The sequence below is a fragment of the Dipodomys merriami genome, unplaced genomic scaffold (assembly GCF_024711535.1).
Source record: "Dipodomys merriami isolate MVZ:Mamm:240054 unplaced genomic scaffold, mDipMer1.0.p SCAF_89, whole genome shotgun sequence".
In the NCBI taxonomy this organism is placed as follows: domain Eukaryota; kingdom Metazoa; phylum Chordata; class Mammalia; order Rodentia; family Heteromyidae; genus Dipodomys; species Dipodomys merriami.
The window spans coordinates 1,182,816-1,208,454 of NW_027206501.1; the positions used below are offsets into that span (position 1 = coordinate 1,182,816).

Genomic DNA, 25,639 nt, shown 5'->3' on the forward strand with positions numbered 1-25,639 from the left:
ATAAAAAACAAATTACATATTTGGTGTACATACTAAATAAGTTGTTAATATTTGCTACTGACAAACGTGTTTGTTTGCAAATCTGTCTTTTGGAATGGATAGACTTTCCCCACAGGCATTTTTAGTCAAGGTGTTTTCACATTGGTTAAATATAAAATGATTGAATAGTATACAATCTCTAAAATTCATCGAAGTTTTCAAAGCAGAGCATTAAAATTGTACTACTTTATAAAATGATATTAACTGATTAATTGCTGGTATTTAGATATTTAGATTGGCAATAAAAAGTGGCCTTTTCAAGGCTGGACCATTGAGATAATACAATAGTTATGTGGCTATTGGAATTAAATAATTTTATTTATTATATATTTTTTTTAATATATATGTTTATTTTTGTATATGACTAAAACCTTTTAAAGTTGTAATTGAAAAGTAACTTGAATTAACCCTTGTCTATTTCTGCTTGCCCCATCCCTTTCTTACAAATTTAGCAATCTGATGTCCATACTATTTTTGTTACAGAAAGATATTGGGGTGGCAATGAAAAATGTGATTTTAATAGTATAAGAATTGTGTGAGCAAAAATGTGAAGAGACATAATTTTCATGACATTTCATTTTTTGATTTCATTATTTCATTTATTATTAATTAATTAATTAATTAATTTTTGGTTGGTTGTAGGGCTTGAACTCTGGGCCTGGGCGCTGTCCCTAAGCTCTTCAGCTCAAGGCTAGCGCTCTACCACTTGAGCCACAGCACCACTTCCGGTTTTCTGAGTGGTATTGGAGATAAGAGTCTCGGGGACTTTTCCTTCCTGGGCTGCCTTTGAACCATGATCCCCAGATCTCAGCCTCCTAAGTAGCTAGGATTACCGGTGGGAGCCACCAGTGCCCGGCTTCATTTAATTTTTTATGTGATTGTTTGAACTCATGGCCTGTGCTTACTGACCAAGAAGTATATGACTTAAGAAACATCTTTAGTCTCTTTTGCATTGGTTATTTTGAGGTAGGGTCTCACTGTATACTACACTTTTTTGGGGGTTTAGAGGTCAGTTGTGGGACTTAAACTTGAGGTCTACACACTGTCCCTGAGCTTTTTCACTCAAGGTTACCATTCTACTACCTTGAGCCACAGCACCACTTCTGCTTTTCTGGTAGTTAATTGCAGATAAGTGTCTCACTGCCTTTCCTGCCTGGGCTGGCTTTAAACCACAATCCTCAGATCTCAACCTCCTGTATAGGTTTTGATATGATATGATTGTAGTGTTGTGGGCAAGTCGCAGAAGATGCTTAAGAAGTGTGTGTTTAAAAGTTTTGAAAGTTTTCAGTATGATGTGGAGTAATTCATTATCCCAATAGATTTGAAATGTTTAAAAACCCATGAAGGGGTTTGAAACAGGAAAAATATTAGAGAAGTAACTAGGAAGATTAGTTGGAGGAGGAGATCCTTGAGGCCAAGAGAAAGTGAGAGACCCTGTATGTACTAACATAGCCAAAATGAGCAGTGGTGAAAATCTGATTTCTTTTTTTTTTGTTGTTGTTGGTGGTCGTGCGGCTTGAACTCTGGGCCTGGGCACTGTCCTTCAGCTCTTCAGCTCAAGGCAAGCACTCTACCACTTGAGCCACAGCACCACTTCTGGTTTTCTAGTGGTTTATTGAAGATAAGAGTCTGAAGGACTTTCCTGCCCGGGGGTGGCTTTGAACCATGATCCTCAGATCTCAGCCTCCTGAATAGCTAGGATTACAGGTGTGAGCCACCGGCACCCAGCTGAAAATCTGATTTCTGAAAATCTGAATTTCTGAATATTTCTGATATCTGAATAGATAGGAAGGAACTGGAAGTAAATTGGGAACACTGGCGGGTTATACTGGGTTAAGGTTGGCTTTGATTCTGAGGAAGATGAGAGATTGTAAGATGATTTTGGAATTGTCTCATATTCTCGAGTTTCTAGATTGGGTGACAGCAAGGCTTATTCACTGAAAAAGGAGTCAGTCACCAGTTAGAGGTTTCAGGGTTAAAAAAGAAAGATAGTAAATAATGTTCTTTTACTTTGATTATATTTATGCATATGTTAGACATCTTACAGTGTAACTTGTTTGGTAGCTCAAATGAGTCTGAGGCTCTTGAAGGCAGCATTTTTTAAATTCTTTTTTGGGGAGGGATACCAGGGCTTAAACTCAGAGCCTTGCACTTAACTAGATGGGTTCTTTACTTCTAGCCATTCCTCCAGCTCTTAAATAGTTTTTCTTTTATTTTTTTATTTTATTTTTTTATTTTATTTAAATTTTATTTTATTTGAGAACATACTATACAGAGGGGTTACAATTACATTGGCAGGATAATGCATACATTTCTTACCAAGCATTGCAGCCTCCTCCTTTGTTTACCCTTCACCTCCCTTCCCAGCGTCCCCCCTCCCCCCCACCCAATCAGACCCCCCCCCCCCCCACACACACACACCGACATTGTAAAGCTTGCTTTGACATGACATTTTGTAATTCTCCTTGTTGCAACAGGTCCACCTGAATCCTTAAACGACTTGTTTGTCCCCATCTCCTCCACATGTTATACTGACATCAAATAAAGTGAAAGCGGGGGTTACACTGTGGGGGAGGGACATACAAAGCAACAAAGAAATAATCATATAAATGCGTTAGAAACACATGCATGAAAGAAACGAAAACATTAAAATACATATTTAAGGGTTCGTTTTCCTAACATCACATTATCTGACCTTTTCCGCTTGACTCATACCTATACTAGATATTGCAGATAAGGGAAACCATGGGACCTATGCTTCTTTGGGCCTGGCTTACTTCACTTAATATAATTTTTTCCAAACCTTTCCATTTCCTAACAAATGGGGAAATGTCATTCTTTCTGATGGAGGCATAGAATTCCATTGTGTATATATACCACATTTTCTTGATCCATTCATCTACTGAGGGGCATCTGGGTTGGTTCCATATCTTAGCTATGGTAAATAATGCTGCAATAAACATAGTTGTGCTGGTAGCTTTAGTGTGGTCTTGTTTGTAAACATTTGGGTAAATGCCCAAAAGTGGGATTGCTGGATCATAGAGGAGATCTATGTGAAGTCTTTTGAGGAACCTCCATACTGCTTTCCAAAGTGGTTGAACAAGTTTACACTCCCACCAACAATGAAGTAAGGTTCCTTTCTGTCCACATCCCCTCCAGCATCTGTTGTTGTTAGAGTTCTTGATTTTTGCTGTTCTAACTGGAGTGAGGTGATATCTCAATGTTGTTTTGATTTGCATTTCTTTTATGGCTAGGGATGTTGAACATTTCTTCATGTGTCTATTGGCCATCCTTCTTTCTTCTTCAGAGAAGCTTCTCTTTAAGTCTTTCGCCCACTTATTTATTGGGCAGTTGTTTCTTTGAGGATTTGTTGTTGGGTGGTTTAATTTTTTGAGTTCCCAGTATATTTTAGATATGAGACCCTTGTCCGTTGTATGACTAGTAAAGATCTTCTCCCAATCGGTGGGCTTTCTATTGATCTTGCTAGCTATGTCATTTGCCCTGCAGAAGCTCTGCAACCTTATGCAATCCCATTTGTCCAACCTTTCTTTGATTTGTTGTGCTTCCGGGTCTCTATTCAGAAAATTTCGGCCTGAGCCAAGGAGACCTAGGGTTTCTCCTATTCGATCCTGTAATGTTTTCAGAGCGTCTGCTTTGAGTTCAAGGTCTTTGATCCATTTGGAGTTGATTCTGGTGCAGGGTGATATATAAGGATCTAGCTTTAGTTTTCTACATGTAGTTAACCAATTTTGCCAGCACCATTTACTGAAGAGGCTGTCTTTCTTCCATTCTATTGTTTTAGCTTCCTTATCGAAGATTAGATGGCTATAGGTCTGTAGGTTCATTTCTGGGTTTTCAATTCTATTCCATTGGTCCTGAGGTCTGTTCTTATGCCAATACCAAGCTGTTTTGATTACTATGGCTTTATAGTAGAGTTTGAAATTTGGTATTGATATTCCTCCAACAGTGTTCTTTCCGTTGAGAAGTGTTTTTGCTATTCGGGGTCTTTTATTGTTCCATATGAATTTTTGGATTGCCTCTTCTATTTCCTTGAAGAATGAGGGTGGAATTTTGATAGGTATCGCGTTGAATTTGTAGATAGCCTTGGGAAATATTGCCATTTTCACGATGTTAATCTTGCCAATCCAGGAGCATGGGAGGTTTTGCCATTTTTTAAGTTCTGTGTTGATTTCCTTTTTTAAGATTTTAAAGTTTTCATCATAGAGGTCCTTCACTTCTTTAGTTAATTCCTAGGTATTTTATTTTTTGTGGGGCTATTACAAATGGAGTTGCTTTCCTAATTTCAGCCACACTTTTCTCATTGTTGGCATACAGAAAAGCCATTGATTTTTGGGGGTTAATTTTATAACCTGCTACTTTGCCAAAGTTTTGAATCAGCTTGAGTAATTTGGGAGTGGAGTCTATGGGATTCTTTAAATACAAGATCATGTCATCTGCAAAGAGGGAGAGTTTTATTTCTTCTTTCCCTATTTGGATCCCCTTTATGTCTGCATCTTGTCTTATTGCTGTAGCTAGGCATTCTAATACTAGATTGAAGAGAAGTGGAGAGAGTGGGCATACTTGTCTTGTTCCTGAGTTAAGAGGAAATGGCTTTAGTTTTTCACCATTGAGTATAATGCTGGCTGTAGGTTTGTCATATACAGCCTTTATTGTATTGAGGAATGATCCATGGATTCCTAATTTTTCCAAAACCTTCATCATAAAGGGGTGTTGGATCTTGTCGAATGCTTTTTCTGCGTCTATTGAGATAACCATGTGGTTCTTATTCTTGCTCCTGTTGATGTGATGAATAATATTAATTGATTTGCGTATATTGAACCAGCTTTGCATCCCTGAAATGAATCCTGTTTGATTGTGGTGTATGATTTTTTGGATGAATTGTTGAAGTCGATTGGCCAAAATTTTGTTGAGAAGTTTTGCATCAATGTTCATCAAAGAAATGGGTCTATAGTTCTCTTTCTTTGATGAGTCCCTGCCTGGTTTTGGGATAAGGGTTATGATGGCTTCATAGAATGTGTTCGGTAGTGAGTTTTCTCTTTCAATTTCATTGAAGAGTTGGAGGAGAATTGGTGTGAGCTCTGCTTTGAAGGCCTTGTAAAATTCCGCTGTAAAACCATCTGGTCCTGGACTTTTCTTAGCTGGGAGGTCTCTTATTGCTGTTTCTATTTCAATGCTTGATATGGGCCTGTTAAGCTGGTTTAACTCATCTTGGTTTAGTTTTGGCATGTCAATATTTGCTAGGAAGAGGTCCATTTCTGTCAAGTTGTCGAACTTATTAGCATAAAGTTTTGAAAAGTATTCCCTTATAATGTTCTGAATCTTGGTTGTTTCCGTGGTGATGTTTCCATTCTCATCTCTGAGTTTATTAATTTGGGTGTGTTCTCTTCTTTTTCTGATAAGATTTGCCAGGGGTCTGTCAATTTTGTTAAGTTTTTCAAAGAACCAACTCTTTGTTTTGTTGATTCTTTCTATAGTTTTTTTGGATTCTAATTCATTTAATTCTGATTTAATTTTATTTCTTTCCGTCTACTGGGTTGGGGTTTATCTTGCTGCTCTTTTTCAAGGAGGTTTAGATGTGTCATTAAATTGCTAGTTTCAGATCTCTCCAATTTGTTGATGTAGGAGCTCAGAGCTATAAACTTGCCTCTGAGTACTGCCTTTGCTGTGTCCCAGAGGAGCTGGTAATTTGTGTGTTCATTTTTGTTGAATAGCATGAACATTTGAATTTCCTTTCTAATCTCTTCCATGACTCACTCTTGATTCAGCAGTATGTTGTTTAGCCTCCATGTGATACCGGACTTTCTTTGGTGGCTTTTGGTGTTGAGTTCTAATTTTATTCCTTTGTGGTCAGAGAGAATGCAGGGTATAACTTCAATGTTTCTGAATTTAGACAAGTTTGCTTTGTGGCCTAGAATGTGGTCTATTTTAGAAAACGTTCCATGTGCTGCTGAGAAGAACGTGTATTCTGATGCTGCTGGGTGAAATGTTCGGTAAATGTCTGTTAAGTCTAGCTGATCTATGCAGCTGTTTACATCTGCGGTTTCTCTGTTGAGTTTTTGCCGAGTTGATCTGTCTAGTGGGGAGAGTGGTGTGTTAAAATCCCCAACAATTAATGTCTTTGGATCTATATGGGATTTGAGGGAAAGTAGTGTTTCTTTGATAAATTTGGGTGCTCCATTGTTTGGCGAATAGATATTTAGAATTGTAATATCCTCCTGAAGGAGAGATCCTTTAATTAGTATGTAGCGACCTTCTTTATCTCTTCTCACGATTTTTAATTTGAAGTCTATTTTATCTGATATTAGGATTGCTACTCCCGCCTGTTTATGAGGGCCGTTTGCTTGGTAGATTTTGTTCCAGCCTTTAACCTTGAAAATGTGTTTGTTTTTATGGGCAAGATGTGACTTCTGCAGGCAGCAGATAGAAGGGTCTTGTTTTTTAATCCAACTAGACAGTCTATGTTGCTTAATTGGAGAGTTCTGTCCGTTAACGTTAAGAGATAGGACTGAGAGGTATTTGGGAGTTCCTGCCATGTTATCTACCTTCTTGGGGGCTGCGAAAACTGGGTTCTTCCTATGGTTCTTGGATTCTCAGTTGGGGTGCAGTTTGTTGGCCTTTATTGTGGTCTTGTTGGTTTTCTATGTGTAGGACATCTTTAAGAATCTTTTGTAGGGTTGGTTTGGTGGAGATGTATTGCTTCAATTTTTCTTTGCTGTGGAAGGTTTTTATTTGGCCTTCAGTTATGAAGGAGAGTTTAGCTGGGTACAGTATTCTTGGTTGATAGTTGTTTGTTTTTAGGGCATGGCATACATCATTCCAGGCTCTTCTTGCTTTGATTGTCTCTGCTGAGAAATTTGAGGTGATTCTAATTGGTTTCCCTTTATAGGTGATTACCCTTTTCTCCCTGACAGCTTTAAGGATCTTTTCCTTGTTCTGAGTTGATCCTGTGTGGATTATAATGTGACGGTGGGATGTCCTATTCTGGTCTGGTCTATTTGGGGTTCTAAAGGCTTCTTGTATCTGAATAGGCCTATCTTTTTGCATGTTTGGGAAGTTCTCTGCTAGGATCCTGTTAAACAAATTTCCTAGACCATTAACTTCTGTTTCTAGGTGCTCCTCTACACCCATTATCCTTAAGTTAGGCCTTCTGATGGTGTCTTCCAGGTGTTGGATAGATCTATCATATTTCTTGGACTTGTCTTGGATGGTTGTATGTTCTTTCTCTATAATATCTAGGCTGTCTTCAATCCCTGAGATTCGATCTTCTGCATGGTCTAACCTGCTGTCAAGACTCTCTACTTTGTTTTTAATCTCTTTTCCTTCTAATTGGTCAGCTTTGATGGCTTCAAGTTCTTTGTTGAAGCTCTGTTTTAGGTCTTGTATGAATCTCTTTACTTCCTTAATTTGGTGTTCAGTGTTTGTCCTCAAATCACTTAGTTGATTGGTTATGGTTTCTTTGGACTCCCATTCCTTCTGTTGGGTTCCATTCAGCATTCCCTTTGTGGTCTCCCTGACTTCCTTCAGCTCTTTGTTAATGGATTCTATGGATGCCTTTAGTGATCTTTGTGTATTCTCTACCTGGTCTCTCAATTCCTGTATTACTGTTTGTTTAGCTTCCTCACGTTCGTGGGATTCCTGCAGTTCTCTTTGAGTGTTCTCTGCCTGCTCACGCCATTCCTCCCTTTCTCTTTGAGTATTCTCAAGTTGTTCACGCAAATCCTGTATCAGTTTTTGAGTAGCTTCCTCACGCTTATGATATTCCTGTATAAACTTCTGGGATGCCTCCTCTCTCTCCCTATCAAGCTCATACAGAGTCCTTTGTACATTGTCAAACTTCTTATTCATCATGTTTGCCACCAGTGTTTTTAGAGCTATTTGGGAACTCTCCTCTGGATTGTTCATTATCTGATCTGACCCCTGATTATCAAGATTGAGAATTGAGATAACCCGAATTTGCCATTTTTCTTGTGTTTTTCCGGCTTATTCTGCCCATTTGAGATGAAGATAGCACCAGTTTTGTGCTAGAACACTATCTTAAGGCAACCATCAACCAAAGTTTGCATTTGTACAGTCAATAGTGTACAGATACAATCTAGGTCAACAGATACATCTATTCAACATCAAACAACTATATTTTAAAGGACTTCGAACCGCAGAAAAGAATTTGGAAAACCAGAAATTATTAGGATTAGGGAGAGATGTGGGTAAAAAATAGGAATAGATTGGTGTGGGGAGGCACAGGGAGAGTTAACTATGTCCTAATCACAATGCAGGAAATGGGTTGGGTAGGATGCAAGTAGAGAGAGAGAGAAAAAGAAGAGACGGAAAGGGGAATGAAAAGAGATCAGAAAAAAATAGAAACGTAAAAATTAATGTTATTATAGAGGTTAAAAGACCGTCTATTTAGAGAGGAATGTGAATATGTTCAGAGAAGGGGAGTGACATAGAGGAGATGTGAAAAACTTTAAGGATGGGAAAGGGAGAAGAAAAGATCAGAAGTTCAGTAGAGCTAGACAAAAAACAAAAAGATAATTATGAAAGAAAGAAAAAGAGAAAGAAGATAAGAAAAGAAAGGAAAACGCTCATTCACATATTCCTAAAATAAAAATTATAAGAGGAGAAAAAAAAGTTACTGGAAATCAATTATTTTTTCAGAAGAGGCAAAAATTAAAGATTAATAAAAGTTTTAAAAGAGAAAAAAAATTTATATATATATAAGGTAACAAAAAACAAACAAAAAAAAAGAAAAGAAGAAGCAAAAAGAAAAAAAAAGTCCTTTGATTTTTTTTTGGGGGGGGAGGAGTGGGAAGAATCCTGTATCTCCCTTTTGTCTGTAACCAGCCTTTTGTTGGAGTCTTTGGTCAGCTTGAGGTCCTGTGGCTTCATTGGTTTCTTAAGTCGGTTTGTTGGAAGAGGCAGAAAAATGTTCTGCTTTACCCAAGATTTTGACATCCCCCTCCCAGGTTAGTTTTCTAGGAGGGTGATCTGCTTTGAGAATCACAAAAGAGGGGGATGTAGTGGTGAGGCTAGGTTCTGGGTAGAGTTGAGGCCTTTCAACAAACAGTAGCTTTTCCCTGGGGCTATTTTGTGATAAAGCTCACAGCGCCCAGCCTGGAGCCATTCTCAGGGTTTCTGTTTTTCAATTGATTGTGGTGGCTGCTAGAGGGAGGGGCAGCCTCTGGCTCTGGTTACCCAGTGAGGCAAGGCACTGCAATGGCTGGCACCTGAGCTGGGTGACTTTTCCCTGGATGGAGCTGAGTCTGGCAGGTCACTGCGCCGTTAAGTTCTTGTGACCTGCTAAATGACTCGTTTTATTCCAAGGCCTGGGTTGGAGCTAGCAGCTCCTCTGAGCTTTGTCGGTATCCAAGATGGAGATCACCGTTGCTGGGGGGAGGGGAGGTGTGGCCTTCCCTCCTCTGCTCCCTGTGAAGGAGTGAGGACGTCGGGCTTGTACTCACGCCGAGTCTTGGATCCTGGGTCGTCTCTGGTCTGCAAGATGCAGGATGAAGATGTCCGGTCTTTGTTGGTTCTTGCTGGTGTTGAGTAGAATCCGCTTGCCGAGTAGAATCCGCTCGCCCGCTGCGTCTGGCTCCTTCGTCCGGACTCTCTGTGTGAGCGCTCAGGTATGGCCCCCGGCTGCGGTCTCCGCCTCTTGCGACCCTGCAGCCGCTGCCGCGGCGGCTGCTGGCGAGCACTCAGGTGTGTCTTTTTGTCTTGGCTTCCCTCTCTTGTCTAACTCTCTGTCCTGTGATGGCACACTTGGTGTGATTCTCTGGCTTAGGACTGTTCACTGGAACTCTAAAACTGCTTTCTATGCGAGAGCTTGTTCAGATTACAGCTTCTCCTCCGCCATCTTCCCGGAACTCCTCTTAAATAGTTTTTAATTGAGAGGCTATCTACCCACAAGCCTATGTTGATAAGAAAGCCCCTTCACATACATGCACAACTACTCTGGATGGTAGTTGAAGGGTCTTCAAAAAACTAAACATACAGCTTTCCTATGACTCAGCCATACCATTCCTGCACATTTACCCAGGGCATTACAAGTCAGGATACCATAAAGAGACTTACACATCCATGTTCATTGCTGTACTATTCACAATGGTCAAGGAAACAGTCCAGATGCCTTGCAATAGATGAGTAGATAAAAGAAATGTGGTAAACACAATGGAATTTTACTTATCCATTAGAAGGAATAAGATTATGTCATTTGCAAAGAAATGGATGGACCTAGAACAAATCATGGTAAGTGAGGTTAGCCAGGCTTAGAGAGACAAACTGCCCATGTTTTCACTCATACGTGGATCCTAGATCTAAAATATACTGAAGCATGATAAATTATCTAAGACTCTAGGCATTCATGCACAGACAGACTTAGGAGATGTGTAATGCCTCTGATCATTTAAAATACTGTTTACTGAAACAGATTCCAGGAAATAGCAACACGTTGGTGGTTTTGGTGGGGGGAGGGGTTGGAGAGGATGGTCAGTTGTGGCCTTGGATTCAGGGCCTGGTCTTTGTCCCTGAGCTCTTTCACTCAAGGCTAGCTCTCTACTGCTTTGAGCCACAGCTCCACTTTCAGTTTTCTGCTAGTTAATTGGAGGTAAGAGTCTCATGGACCCTTCTGCTGGCTTTGAATGGCAATTCTCAGATCTCAACCTCCTTAATAGTAGGATTACAGGTGTGAGCCATCAGTGCCTGGCTGTTTTTGTTATGTTTTTCTGTCTTTTGAGAGAGAGGCCAAAGGGAGTGGGGCGCAGAAATGTACAGAGGAAGAGTGAACAAATGCAATCATACTACTCAGTAGATACTGTGAAAAATGAACTATGAAACTTGTAGTAGTCAGTAACTAGAGGTAAAAATTGTGAGAAAGTGACAGAATCAGTGACATTGTCCCAAAAGAAATGTACCCGACTTCTGAAACGGTAACCCCTCTGTACAACCCCTTAATAATAACAATAAAGTTCTATTACAAAAAAGAAAGTACCCTCAAACTGAAGAATCCCCTTTTTCATGTTTATGTGAAATGTGGATCTTTTTATTAGCAGAAAATAGTCTAATGGTTATTCCGATCTGTTAGAGAGGGATCTTGGCTAAATACTTAAGATACATGATGACTAATGTTGCAAGTATAAGATGACAGCCATGAAATTAGCTGCCATATTTATGTAATACTATAGCCTTAAAAAATTATTCAGGCTCATACCTCCTGCTGATGTGTTCAAAGGACAGTGCAATAGAAATTCAATATCTGGCATCATTGGTTTTCTTGGCTTTGTCCATGGTAAACCTGGTATTTCTATTGATACAATATATACAGTTTGACAATTCATATTGATAATACCTAGGATAAATGATATTCTCAGCAAATGCTTTTCTTTCTCTAGGCAGGCAGTCAGCAGTTGAATCAAGCTGTTGGACTTAAAAAGCGATCCCAAAATTTGCTTGCGGAATGACATTTCAAAGATTTTAGGTGTGTCATCAGTAATTCTGTAATAGCGCTAAAAGAAGCCCTAATAAAAGATTTGTGGCAGGGCTGAAAAAAAAATTATTCAGGCTCTGTAATTCTAGCTGTTTAGAGTATGAGGCAGGGAGAATCAGTACATCTCAGAACATCCAGATGAACCCAGGCAACATAGAGAAAATTATTTTAGAAAGTACCTCAATTATATTATAAAAAGATGTTACAAATAATATATAGCTTATATAGTAGTTATATTGTATAATTGTATTATATGTTCAGCCCGAAATGCTTTTTTTTTATCATTTTCTCTTTGAGACACTGAGTTGAAAAGAATTTTTAGAGAGAGTAATTAGAAAATGCATCAGCCTGACATCCATTCATCTGTCCATCAATGGTCCTCCATCCATCCATCCATCCATCCATCCATCCATCCATCCATCCATTAGTCATTCTAAAGTTTATGGCTCTCCTAAAAGCCTAACATCTTGGCAGTTTTGTAGACAAGTGGAACCAAACTGAGTTAAATTCATATAATATGGGTCTCATTACATTCTTTACGAGATTTGTTGTTGTTTTAAAAGCTTTACAGTTTACTGAAGTTTTGCAAAAATTTTTATGAAAGTGTAATTTCTCTTGTGGGATATCATAATTATGGGGTGCATGTGCTAATGCATGATAAATGAGAAAGCTTTACATTAAGCTTTTCATTATTTGGATATTTCATCTTATCTTAAAACTTTAATTCAGTTTTAAAGCTAATCAGCAGTTCTCCTTTGAGCTTTTCAAAGTTTTTCTGCTGTCAGTGTAGGTGTCATTGGAAGTCAATTGTCTTTGAAGTGGTATCTTTAAGGAAAGGGGAAAAATCCTAAGTTACAAATACATACTAGTAGATAACACATGTGTAATGCTAAAATTTTTCTGGCTTTGGGTAGTGCCATTTATTACTTTTGAGAAGAATGATTTGGGGGGATATTGTGATGTTTTCATTTATTAAATCACTGAATAGCCACTGAATTTTATTAATGTTTTTTAAATGTTGGTTTTTCTAAGATTGTTGTTCTACTTGTTTTTGGTTGTGCCATTGATCTCTGCAATATAATTAAGTCATTATGTATCAAATAACATCTGGAGACCAGAAAATGAGATTTCCCGATATCTAAATTAATTGGTTCCTTATTGCTGACTTATTTAAATTTGATTTTATGCAAATTGCCTTAACCCATAATATAGTTGCTATTTCCTGTTCATGGGCTTTGCCTTTTAAATTGCTTACCATTTGTCAATAGTGAGAGCTAAAATTCAAAATAACACTGTGTGTGCCATGCTCTTGTCTTACTTAGTACTGTATATAACTTTTTTTTTTTTTAACTAATCTTGTATTCCATTTTAATGCTATGGTAACATTGAGGCTCAATATTATAGAAAACAAAACAAAACTAGGCTTTGGTGGCTCACACTTGTAATCATAAATACTTGAGAGGCTAGGAATGGGAGGATCACAGTTGAGGCTAGCCTAGAAAAGTTCAAGGACACCTCAACAACTCACAGCTGAACGTAAAAGTGTTCATCAGTCATGATTATGGTATGTGAAGAGGCTGAAATTTAGAGAAAAATCTTGGATACTCCATCTCAACAGAAAGAAGCTAGGCTTGATGGCACATGCCTGTCATGTAAGCAATGACAAGCAGGAAGCAAGATACTATCTCAGAAATAAATAGCTCAAGAAAGGACTGACAGAATGGCTTAACAGCGAAGTGCCTGCTTAGTAACTGTGAGTCCCCGAGTTCAAACTCTGCCAACAAAAGGAAAAAAGCTAACTTTTTTAAAGATTTTACCATGCTCTCTATATATGTAGGATTTCTTAGTCATTTCATTATTTGTATTATAACTTCATTTATAGAGTGCTCAATGTTTATTGTACATTCCAATGGTGGAAGTGTTTTATTATTATTCCTCACTTTCACTGCTTTGTTTTTATTTTGGGGGGAGGGGAGTGGGGTCTGTGTGTGCTGGTCCTGGGGCTTGAACTCAGGGTCCTGTCCCTGAGATTTTTTTTGCTCAAGGCTAGCACTCTACCACTTGAGCCACAGCTCTGCTAATGGTTTTTTGGTGGCTGTACATTGGACCATATTTGGGAGTTAAATACTGAAATCAGCAGAAATATAATGAAAGTTTCTTTTTGGGTTGTTTACAATGATGGTTTATAGACTAATTCCTTAAGTCCATCTTGGGTGAAGTCCGTCTATTGGTTTTTCTTTGCCTTTTAACACTGTAATAGAATTCAGGAGTCAGTAACTGTAGGACTGTGAGCCTGCTACCTATTATTAGAACTGGCCATATCCATTCAATTATGAATTTTCTATGCCCACTTTGGAACTAGAAAGACAGAGTTGAGTAGTTAAAACAGACCAACTTTTGTGCTCATTCCTGGGCTAAATTGGAAGTCCATTTTTTTTGTTTGTCATTGTGAACTAACTATGAAACACTGGCTTGTATTTGATATTTTGCACAAAAATATTTAAAACTGTGAGACATTTTTGCTCTAAAAATCACCTACAAACAAGAGAACAACCAGCCATTAAGGAAAAATCCTCTTGCCTCCCATGGAATTAAAACATTTACTTTGGAAGTGGTGCTGTAGCTCAAGTGGTAGAGTGCTCGCCTTGAGCTGAAGAGCTGAGGGACACTGCCCAGGCTCAGAGTTCAAGCCCCACATCAGACCAAAAATAAAAAAGTTTTCTTTGTTATGTACTTGGATTGTTTTTTTAAGTTTTATTTTTTTTTTGCTAATAATTAGGAAGGTTCAAATAACCTAATCCTTTATTTTATCTTTGTATCTTTATAAATTAGCCAAGTACAGCAGTTCCAGTCTGTTGTAAATGGAGGAATCATGATTCTAGGATAGCCTGGACTAAGTGAGGGGGAAAGTTCACAGGACTCCATATGAACCAATGGCTGGGCATTGGTGATTTGTGCTTGTTTTCCTAGGTGGCGTGGAACACAAAGGTTGGTTTAAGTGACAATGAGCTTGTCATCCCAGGGAGAGGTGGAGGTGGGGGGCAAAAATAGCAGTATCACACTAATAGCCAGCCCCAAAAGTGTCTGGCAAAGTGGCTTAAGTATTACAATACCTGGTTAAAGTCCCGAATTCAAACCCTCGAACTACATAAAACAAAGAACAACCTATGCCAACAAGATCACCTTTGTCCTTATTCATTTTTTATATTGCTCACATGTTAGATATTTTCTGAAAGTATTTTTCTTTCTTTCTTTCTTTCTTTTTTTTTGTCGGCGGTGGGGCTTGAACTCTGGGCCTGGGCGCTGTCCCTCAGCTCTTCAGCTCAAGGCGAGCACTCTACCACTTGAGCTACTGCGCCACTTCCGGTTTTCTGATGGTTTATTGGAGATAGGAGTCTCACGGTCTCTCCTGCCCGTGCTGGCTTTGAACCGCGATCCTCAAATCTCAGCCTCCTGAGTAGTTAGGATTACAGGCGTGAGCCACCAGCGCCCGGCTTTCTGAAAGTATTTCTAATAAATGGAAACATTTAGTTTTATGTACTTGAGTTCTCCGTTCAACTTCACGAGTAAGAAAAAAATTGGTTGCTATTTTTTCTAATATGCATTTATGATGTAGTCACTATAGCAGAAAAGAACATTGGCATAAGAATCAATTTTTTATTCTTTCCCCTGGGGTTGCTTCCCCCAGGGCGGAGCAGTCCTGGAGTTTGAACTCAGGCCCTTGTGTTTGCCAAACAGATACTGTACCATTTAATCACACCCAGTCCTTTCTTAGCTTTAGTTATTTTCTAATAGAGGTCATTTGTATTTTCCCAGGGGTGGACTGGACTTGGATCTTTCTACCATGCCTACTCTGGCTTATTGTTTGCCTGGGCTATTTTCCAGCTGTGTTCCTTTGTTTCTGCATCCAGAGTATCTAGGATTGCAGGTGTGAGCAACCATACCATCTCCAATTTGCTAATTCTTTATCTGTAATGTATAAGTACTGCTATATTGTCCATTAATGGAATGTCAAAGTAATTAAAGGAAACAATACACATGTACATAACTTATCACAGTGTCTGGCAAATTGTATACAGCATGATGTTAGTTTACTTATATTACAAACTCAAAATAAACCTGAATTAAAATTTAGAGTTAAGTAATAGGTGGGCTGGGTGGGAGGAGAAAAGGAAGAATAGTTTTAAGTTGTTTTTCTTGCTGAAACTGGATTGAAGAAATGGACTTTGGAAGGAAGAAAAGCAGAGTTGCAGAAATACTGTGAGAGAGAAAATATGATTTGGTGAATAGGAAATTTAAATTTATCATGTTAGACTTAATATAGAGAGGAATAGAGAAAGCAAAGAATACAGATGATTTAACTAATGCTTTTCCTTAAGTTGTCTGTTTTCAGAGCAGTAGAATTTTTCATCAGAGATAAATATGAAAAGAAGAAATATTATGATAAAAATGCTATAGCTATTACAAATGTAAGTAAAGCTTTCATCTCTTGCCAATTAGTGTTTTTTGAATAATATTGTAAAATTATAGTAGTTGCATGTTTAAATAATTAGATATGGAAAGTTTTGGCATCACATAATTATTATTTTTTTTATTGTGAAAATACTGTACAGAGGGGTTACAGTTACATGGGCAAGATATTGAGTACATTTCTTATCAAGCATTGTAGCCTCCTCCTTTGTTTCCCCTTCCCATCCCTTCCCAACCTCCCCCCTCCACCTAATCCTCCCCTCCTCCCCCCACCAAAGTTGTAAAGTTCCTTTTCAACATAATGACTTGTACATCTCATTGTTGCAATGGGTCCACATGTATCCCTATTTAAACAATTTGTTTTTTAAAAATATGGAACCCTTCACGAATTTGCTTGTCATCCTTGCACAGGGGCCATGCTAATCTTCTCTGGATCGTTCCAATTTTAGTATATGTGTTGCCAAAGCGAACATGGCATCACAGAACTGGTTCAGAAAAGTTCATATTCAAAGAGTCTGATAGCTGCTTTTATTACATTTAATTATATAATTAAGTAAATTTTTTTAATTTTTGGTAAAAAGTGCTAACAACTGAGTAAAATTGAGAGAAAATTATCTTGCTAACTTCTTGAAATGTTTGTAAATGAAAAAAAATCTGTCTTCTCCCAAGGGTTTTGGTGTATCTGTGGTGACATGGAATTGTAGCTCAGGAATTTATTAAAGCATGGCATTTCAACTGATTATTTGCATTTTGATTTTCAAATAGTTGAAACCTTACTTTAGTTTTTTTTTAATCATTCTTGATTAAAGTTCCCATCTCAGTTATAACAAGGCTATTTTGCTTTTGTGGTTGAAATCTTTTTCCCTTCCTTTGTTTATTCAGAGTTTTATGCTGACAGGCTAAATTTGGTTTTTGGTTTAGAGTTTTCTTATGGTAGATAAGAAGCATCAGTCAAACTCTAAGCATATTTTAATACATTATCACTGAATATGAGAAAAGTTCCTGTAACACAGGTTTAAAATTACCACTATTGGGCTGGGAAGGTTGCTCAGTGGTAGAGTGTTTACCTTATGTGAATGAGGCCCTCAGCACCACATAAGCAGTAAAAGCCAGAAGTGGCACTGTGGGCTCAAGTGGTAGAGCACTCACCTTGAGCTGAGCTAAGGGACAGTACCCATGTCCGGAGTTCAAGCCCCATGACCGACCACACCCTCCCCTCCCCCCCCCCCCAAAAAAAAAGAAAATACCACTATTGACTATTTTAGAGGGAAAATTATCCTTGTTTTAAGTGAACATAATGAATAAAGTCTGTTGAAAGATTAATAAAAAATGACAATGTTGAGAATGATGTTTGTAATGTCCATAAATCAAAGGCTTATTTGAGCATTATGGAGAAAAGACTAATACATGCTAATTTGAAATGTAAAGTATTTTGTAAAACTTACTGCTTTGTAGTAAGCTTTTCAAAAAAGTTTTAGATTTTTTTTTTTCTAAAATCACTGTATTTTGAGTATTTTTATACTCTGGCAACAATTTGGAGATTATATTCATGAAAACTTTTGTCTTTCCTTAGAAATTTTTTGTTAGTGTACATTAGTTGCACAAAGAGGGTGTCCATTGTGACATTTCCATACATGTTATAGGAAGTGTTCCAATCAATCTTACCCCTTCCATCACTCTCCCTTACTACTTTCCCTGTTTCCTAACTCAAGCTCAACCAGCCTCATTGTTTTATCTACACACATGCAGACAAACTATTTCAATCATATTCATGTACCTTGATAGACCAACCCCCTCCCACTTTTACCCAGTGGCATAACAGAGCTTGTTTCTGTATTCTCATATCCCCAACCCCCCAATTGTTCACTGCTTTTAATTGAGATACTTTATGCCTTCTTTATATATAGCTACTCAATTTCAAAGTTATTCTTCTCCCCATCTTTCATTTCAGTTTTATTTCTTTTATTTCAGTGATAGCTGTTAGGAAGAAAGTTGCTTTCTTTCACCTTGGGGGCATAATAACAATATAGCTTCTTAGATTTTTTTTTACTCATATAAGACGTATGGTGAAATAAAATATTTAGGGATTAAATGTCATGATAGCTCTAACTCATTTTCAAATAGTTCAGTGAAACCTGACAGGTATTTGTGTCTGTGTCTGTCTTATCTGCCTGCCTGTGTCTAGAAAGAACAAACATAACATGACTACTAGTAATATTTGTACAAATACTCATTCTACAATTTTTCTATTTTTTTGTAGTCTTGAAAGTAAAAATTTAGTGGTAAAGGTTTTTCTATACTCCTGAGTTTGTATTACTAATGAGTTGAAAATCCAGAAAAAATGTCCGAAGTTAAATTTATCCAATCCTTGGCATAGCTTCTAGGATACTGAAACAAAGGATATAACCTTGTTTTCAGAGAAATTTCTCATGTGTATTAGAGATTTTTAATTTTTGATTAGCATATGTTTGTTATGTAAGAGGGAATTTTATTGTGCTGTTTCCCACATGTATACAGTGTATTCCAGTCAATTTCATCACCTCCTTCACTCTCCCATATCCTCTCTTTCTAAAACAATTTCAACAGGTATCATTGTTCTATTGTCATACAAAGTCAGGCAAACAATCTGCTTAGTTCTCATTCACCCTCCTGAGCCCAACCCCCTCTTGGTAGTATCTAATCCCATTAGAGCCTGTTTCTCTTCTTCCTATCCCTGTCTCCACTCATCAGTAGCTTTCATTGGCATTCTTTGTGGTGTTTGCATATATGCTTGGAATGTATTTCAGAAGTATTCCCTTGGAGTATAACATATTAAAAAATAACCTTAGATATAAGGTACTCAAACAAAATGAGTATCTTATATCTATGATATATAAGAAATACTAGGGTACTTAATGAGTATCTAAGGAAGGTCAATTTGAACACTAGGACTTGGATAAAGAGCTGTCTACAACTGTTATTCCTCCATTAAATATTTACTAATCACTCTACAGTGTTTATGTGCGTGTTTTATCACTTGTTTCTTCCTTTTTCAAGTGTCGATTTTTATTTTTGTCAGGATGTGTTACTGTTCTCAAATTGTTTTCTTATTTTAAGAGTGTTACAATAGGAACCTAAAAGTGACTCTATTTCTCTGTGTCTTTTAGCTCAATAAAGTACAACAAAATATAAAAGCAAAGACTATGCTATTCTTCTAATGAGTTGTCTTCCAGGCCCTTTAATGTCTCCAAAGAGGGTCTCAGTGGGCTCCTTCATACAGAGTGTTAGGGGAACTGGAACTAGGTTGGAACCTCCTTCATTTCTAGATATTTGTTTGCAGTCTCAAAAACTGGCTTTGATAAACTTTAAAAAATATTCTTGGTCATACAAGCAAGGTTGTGCTGCTCTGATGGAAGGAATTTATAATTACTGTTGATTGCTGTGAGCACTATTAAGCATGAAATAAAGGATGAAGCATAAAGATGTAAAGCAAACTTCTGATGAAAGCAAAAACGAACAAGAATATGTCCTGCATAGAAATATTTCTGTGCTAGAAGAAAGTTTTACAGATTTGCACCCTCGGAATTAGAAAAAAGATTTTGTTGATAATGTTGTATCTTGTGAATCAACTAACTCAAAAGTACCCATTTTTGGTGCCCAGGACCATTACATTACTGCTATCTAAATTTTGTGTTTCCACAGCACTTTTATTGCTCTATTATAATTAACATATTCTGTTTTGGAATATAGTTCATTATACATATATACTATATATTTGAAATGCTTGAGAGGTAAACTACTTGGGGGCAAATATTGTATTTCTCTAATCTCATTGCCTTAAATATGATGCATACTAATATATGTTACATGACTAAATGAACAAATAAATTAAGGAGCAATTCAGTGTCCAATATTACCTTAATTTCTTCCTGAGAATTGTGCCAGCCTCTTTTTAAAGATACAGAATGACTATTGGCTATTAAAGTCCTCTTGGATTTTTCAATTTATTTCATTAGGATATAATTCTTAAAAGGAATTAGTTGAGATTATCTATAATAGGAAAATAGAAGGATATGTTGATAATATAGGAAAGACATTTCCAGTTCAAGGGACATTTCTTAAAATGATGGTAGTACCAAAGTGATTTATGTTTTTGGCCAGTCATTTGGCTTGAACTCAGGGCCTGAGCACGGTCCTTATGCTTTTGTGTTAAAGGCTATCATTTGAGGCACATCTCCAGTTTTGCCTATATTGATTATTAATGGAGATAAGAATTTCAGCACCTTTCTTACTTAGGCTGTCTTCAAACCTCAATCCTCAGATCTCAGCCTTCTAAGTAGCTAGGATAATAGATGTGAAACATCAGCACTTGGCCTAGCAAAGATTTTTTTCCCCAAAAATTATTAAAAAAATTAATCTTTAAAAGGGTAGTTTTGTTGTATGAGTATACCACAATTTGTATATCTGCCCATTGAAGTTTTCTTTATCTTTCTGAATGAACAAATTTCTGTTCATTTCTCAGTGGGCATATGGTATCAAGGCCTTTTTTTTCCCTCCTCCCTCCCTCTTTTATTCTCTCCCTCTTCCCACCAAAATGTTTAGATTGTATTTATTTAATAAAATTTATATTCCTAGCTGGGCACCGGTGGCTCACACCTGTAATCCTAGCTACTCAGGAGGCTGAGATTTGACAGCCTGGGCAGGAAAGTCCATGAGACTCTTATCACCAATAAACCACCAGAAAACTAGAAGTGGTGCTGTAGCTCAAGTGGTAGAGTGCTGGCCTTGAACTGAAGAGATGAGGGACAGTGCTCAGGCCCAGAGTTCAAGTCCCACAACTGACAAAAAAAAAAAAAAAAAAATTCCTGGTTCTGAGGAAGAGGACACATAAAGTAAACACATTAGTTTATCATCTTTTAAAAGCACATTTACAATGAGTTATCAAGCTAGCTTCTAAAGATTAGTAATCATTGTTGTACAAAATACCTCAATTTTATGTCATTACCTTCTACTTTTATGATTTGGGCAAAAATGTTACTGAGTATTATTGTGTTTATTTTTTATCAGTATATATTAGCTATACAAAGGAGGGGTTTAATTGTAAAATTTCCACACATGTGTAAAATGTATTAATGCCAACTAATCTCACTTCCTCTTCCACTCTTTTAGTCACATTTTTTTTTCAAAAACAGCTTAACAGTCTTCACTATTCTGTATTTATGCCATCAGATTATCCATTGACCATTGCATCTTCATTAACCCTCCCTGTTAGCCCAGCCCCCACCTGATAGAACCACATGCATCCAGCAGAGCCTATTTCTTTTTCCCAACAACCCCTTATTGATCTACAACTTTTGTTATCATTTTATTAATTAACCTTAAATTTCTTGTTTTGTACATGAACTTATAATGATCTTTAGAAAGTAAGTATCTAGTAGGACAGACCAGATTTATGCCAGATTCTAAGACACAGTTTTGATAAAAAAAATTGTTTATGGAGAAAGTCTGCCCCCCCCCTTTTTTTTTTGGTCAGCTGAGGGGCCTGAACTCTGAGCCTGGGCGCTGTCCCTGAGCTCTTCATCTCAAGGCTAGCACTCTACCACTTCAGCCACAACACCACTTCCGGCTTTTTCTGCTTATGTGGTGCTAAGGAATCAAACCTAGGGCTTCATGCATGTAAGGCAACACTGAGCTACCTTCCCAGCCACAAAATCTTCATTTTTGATGTGGAATTTTCTAGTAATCAAATAGCTAGTTTATACAATCATAACAGTGTGTTGGTTTATGAATAAAAAATTAGTGTCCTAACTAATAAGCAGATTCAAGAAAGACTTGTCATTTTTCAGTGTTATTTTTCACATTACATAATAACCTGTCTACAATAGTACATTTAAAAAAGTTCTTCATAGGTACTATTGAGAGGATAAAGCAATGAAGAGATGTTTTATAGCTCCAAAGATCTACAATGCATTTTTAAGAGTATTTCAGTTATATTTTAGCAGTAAAGAGCAGGAAGATAATGGTTCCATTAAAAAGTGATCAACTTGGGGCTGGGAAGGTGGCTCAGTGGTAGAGCGCTTGCCTTGCATGCTCAAGGCCCTGGGTTCGATTCCTCAGCACCACATAAGCAAAAAGAAAAAAGCCGCAAGTGGTGCTGTGGCTCAAGTGGTAGAGCGCTAGCCTTGAGCTGAAGAGCTGAGGGACAGCGCCCAGGCCCAGAGTTCAGGCCCCATGACCGGACCCCCCCCCCAAAAAAAAAAAAAAAGTGATCAACTTTGCATGTAGAAAATGGGTAGGGAGATATGTAAAAAAGCTTTTAGATGAAAAACATTTTAGTGTCTAAATTGCCTCTACTTTTATAACTGTGTCATAATACTTTGGGCAATTCAGCAAGTACAGCACTAGAAATGGTGTTTGCTGCCGATCTTAAAAGAAGGAAGTGTATCAATTGCTTCATAAGTATATGTTGCTTACCCATTACATTAATCCACTGCTTTTTTGCTGTTCCTTTTGTTTTCCTAAACAGTTGATTAAAATTTTAATTCATAATTTTATTTTAGCTGTTTCATTTGCATCTTAAAAGTTATCAGTAAAAACTGCTTTACCCTGGTACTTTGCACAATGTTTTTTTCATGCTTCAGAGCATTAGTAATTTAGTAGTAACATTGACTTGAAATGAACTATGAGAAACGCTTAAATACTTTTCATACTTTGGTATGATCTTTGGGTATGATCTGGTATGCTTTCCATTTTACAACCTGGTAAAATCCATTTTAAATAATACATTTTTCTGGACTAAGGACTTTTATAAAGTTCAGGTGGAAATTTACAAAAAATTTACAACAAATATTACTTCCTTCTTGATGTATTACTTTCCTTTGTTAACATGCTTTTATGTCCCAAAAGCATGACTCTCTGTTTCTTCCCTGTGGCCATCAGTTCTGATCTTTTCCCTCCCTCTCTCCTTCCTTCCCTCTTTCCCTTCCTTCTTCCTCCTGACTTTGTGTCTGTGCCCCACAGATTGCCTCCTCTGACGCTCCTCTTCAGCCTTTGGTATCTTCTCCTTCTCTGCAAGCTGCTGCTGAGAAAAACAGATTGGAGGTATAATAATGTTTTAACCATTAGCATTTGTGTTGCTCAGTGATAAGCTTCCTTTCATAATAGGCCATAATTTGGGGACATTGTAGTAGTATGTGTTTTTAATGACCCTAGTTCTGAATGTGTTGAATGTAGTGGATTTTAAAAAATATTTTCTTATGCCATAGTTACAATTTAATACAAATTGAATGCATGTTGTCCAAAATATAGAATCTATAATTGTGATGATTAGAATACATTTTGAATGTAGGGAGGGCTGTTACGTGTTTTTAAAAGTCTCCCCTATAGATATATAAGAGTTTTAATATCCTTTGGGACTCTTAGCTTTTTTTTTTTTTTTTTGTATTGACCCTAATACATTAGTTTGAGGCATTTTTTTTTCAACTGTTCTTTCCTGTGTCTATTTTTTTTTTTTAATTTTTTTTTTTAGTGCTGGTTCTGGAGCTTGGGCTCAGGGCCTAGGCACTAACACTGAACTTTTTTTGCTCAAGGCTATCTCTGGTACCACTTGAGCCACACTACACTTCTGGCTTTTTTGGTGCTTAATTAGAGATGAGAGTCATGAACTTTTCTGCCCTACTGACTTAGAACCACAGTCCTCAGATCTCAGCCTCCTGAGTAGCTAGGAGTATAGGCATGAGCCCCTGGTTTCTTGCTTTCATGTCTACTTATTGATCATTTTTCTGTATTAGAATACTTCCTTCTCCATTTTATTGACACGAGAGACACGAGAACAAGTAAAATACAACTCTCCTGTCATAGAGCTTACATACTAATGAAAAAGTGAGGGCAGAGCGTTCTTGAAGACCCATTGATGGATTCTGGTCTTTATTTTGAAGACACATTTTAGTGATGAGTTTTAAGAGGAGAAAGTTTACAATAGGATTAGATTTTCATGTTATAATACTGCTTTACTAGTTCCAGGGCTAGTCGATTTTATGGTAATTGTTGCAAGGAAAAGTTTTGAGAATCAGGCTTTATGTAGGAATAAAATAACAGGAATAAAATAACACTAAAATGTAAGCAGAGAGAATGAAAAGGAAAGCATAGTTGGTGGTGGTGGTTGTTGTTTTGGTCAGGTATGGGGCTTGAACTCTGGGCCTGGGTGCTGTCCCTGAGCTCTGCAGTTCAAGGCAAGTGCTCTACCACTTGAGCCACAGTGCCACTAACTTTTTTTGTGTGTGTTTTTGTTTTGTTTTTCCTGGTGGTTACATTGGAGATAAGAGTCTCATGGACTTTCCTTCCCTGGCTGGCATCAAACCATGATCCTCAGATCTCAGCCTCCTGAGTAGCTAGGATTACAGGCGTGAGCTACTGGCACCTGGCTGAAAGCATAGTTTTGAGAGCTCTCTATGATTTAACAATTAGTGAACTGTGGAGGTACTTGGACCACTTGTGACTCTCAGTTTCTGCCTTGACCATCTCCATAGATGATGGTATCACTTAGAATCCCTAGATTTGGGATGCTGAGGCAATGAGTTGTAGGCTTGCATAGGATACATAGTGATACTCTATGTTTAAAACAAAAAGGACAGAAGTTGGAGAAAAGGAGTCCAAATCATCTTCGTATGATTCTTGCCAAATATGACATTGCTGCATTTGGATGATCACACCTACTTATGCTCTAATCCTACAGAGAAGCAATTGGGGACTTCCAAGTGGAAAGTAGAGATCAGGAGACTAGGAAAGGACTATGAATGTTTATTTAAGTCTTACATCAAAGTTGCCACAAGATTGCTTAGTAAGAGGCAGACAAATGTAACTGTACTTATTGCTAGAAGTCAAAGCTTTATGAGAAATCTTGACTTAATGAGGAAGGACATAGATGGGAAAGTGTGTGCTATCCTTGATCTCTTTCTTGAACTGCAGGAAATTAAGCCTTTGGGTCTTTATTTCATAGTCAGTTTTTCTGTACTGGAGTACTTCTTTCCCAATTTTGTAATCATTTTGTAACACATCTGACTCCCCCTTTCCTTCTCCTTACCCTGGGAAAATTCAATGAGTAAAAAAAGTGATTAAAAAGGTGGATATACTGAATATGAGGTAGTTGTGGAACATGTAGATGTGTAGAGGACCCTGAAAAGTATTTTGAGTATCAAGCGAAAGGACATGAGAATATAAATGTGAGAATACTTGATCCTTGTGAGTTATAAGCAGAGAAGGGAAGTGTGTGAGAAGAGTATGAAGAGAGTTTTAGAGCACAATACAAAGGGTTGAAAAGGAAATTGTTAGGTTGATTAGACTGTAGATTATGTAGGTCCTCAGCTTGCTGAAAAAGTGTTAGAGGTGTCTTCAGAAAGTGTAAATGTGCCCAAGGCAATTCTGATATTTTCAAATTTTGTCTTCTCATTATTTTATGTAATCAGAGTCTGAGAAAGCAATTATCTAATTTAGTGGTCTCTAAAGTCAAGTGTCTATATCCCTACCTAGTGCTTCCAATCAAATCAAGGCCCCTTGTACCAGCTATGCAAGTAAGTGCTCTACCACTGAGTTACATTCTCATCTCTAGAAAGTTCATTTATAATATTTATTAATTCCTTTTTTGGCTAT

At 37.5% G+C, this 25,639-nt stretch overlaps 1 protein-coding gene, 1 non-coding gene and 1 pseudogene across 6 annotated transcripts in view; 2 read left to right on the forward strand and 1 right to left on the reverse strand.

Moving 5' to 3' along the window:
* The window catches only part of Smap1 (small ArfGAP 1), a 133,874-nt gene that overhangs the window by 58,060 nt on the left and 50,175 nt on the right, over window positions 1–25,639 (forward strand). For 3 of the 5 annotated variants that reach the window (XM_070012179.1, XM_070012182.1, XM_070012181.1), the window contains 2 exons: window positions 15,936–16,011; window positions 23,012–23,092. In XM_070012179.1, coding sequence (XP_069868280.1) covers window positions 15,936–16,011; window positions 23,012–23,092 — 157 coding nt within the window. The remainder of the gene's footprint in view (window positions 1–15,935; window positions 16,012–23,011; window positions 23,093–25,639) is intronic. The other 2 variants (XM_070012180.1, XM_070012178.1) reach the window with 1 other exon arrangement.
* On the forward strand, window positions 11,258–11,373 carry LOC138820511 (small nucleolar RNA SNORA8; annotated as a pseudogene).
* LOC138820509 (U6 spliceosomal RNA) lies at window positions 16,379–16,485 on the reverse strand. Its single transcript, XR_011369897.1, has one exon. It is a non-coding gene; the product is annotated as a U6 spliceosomal RNA (small nuclear RNA).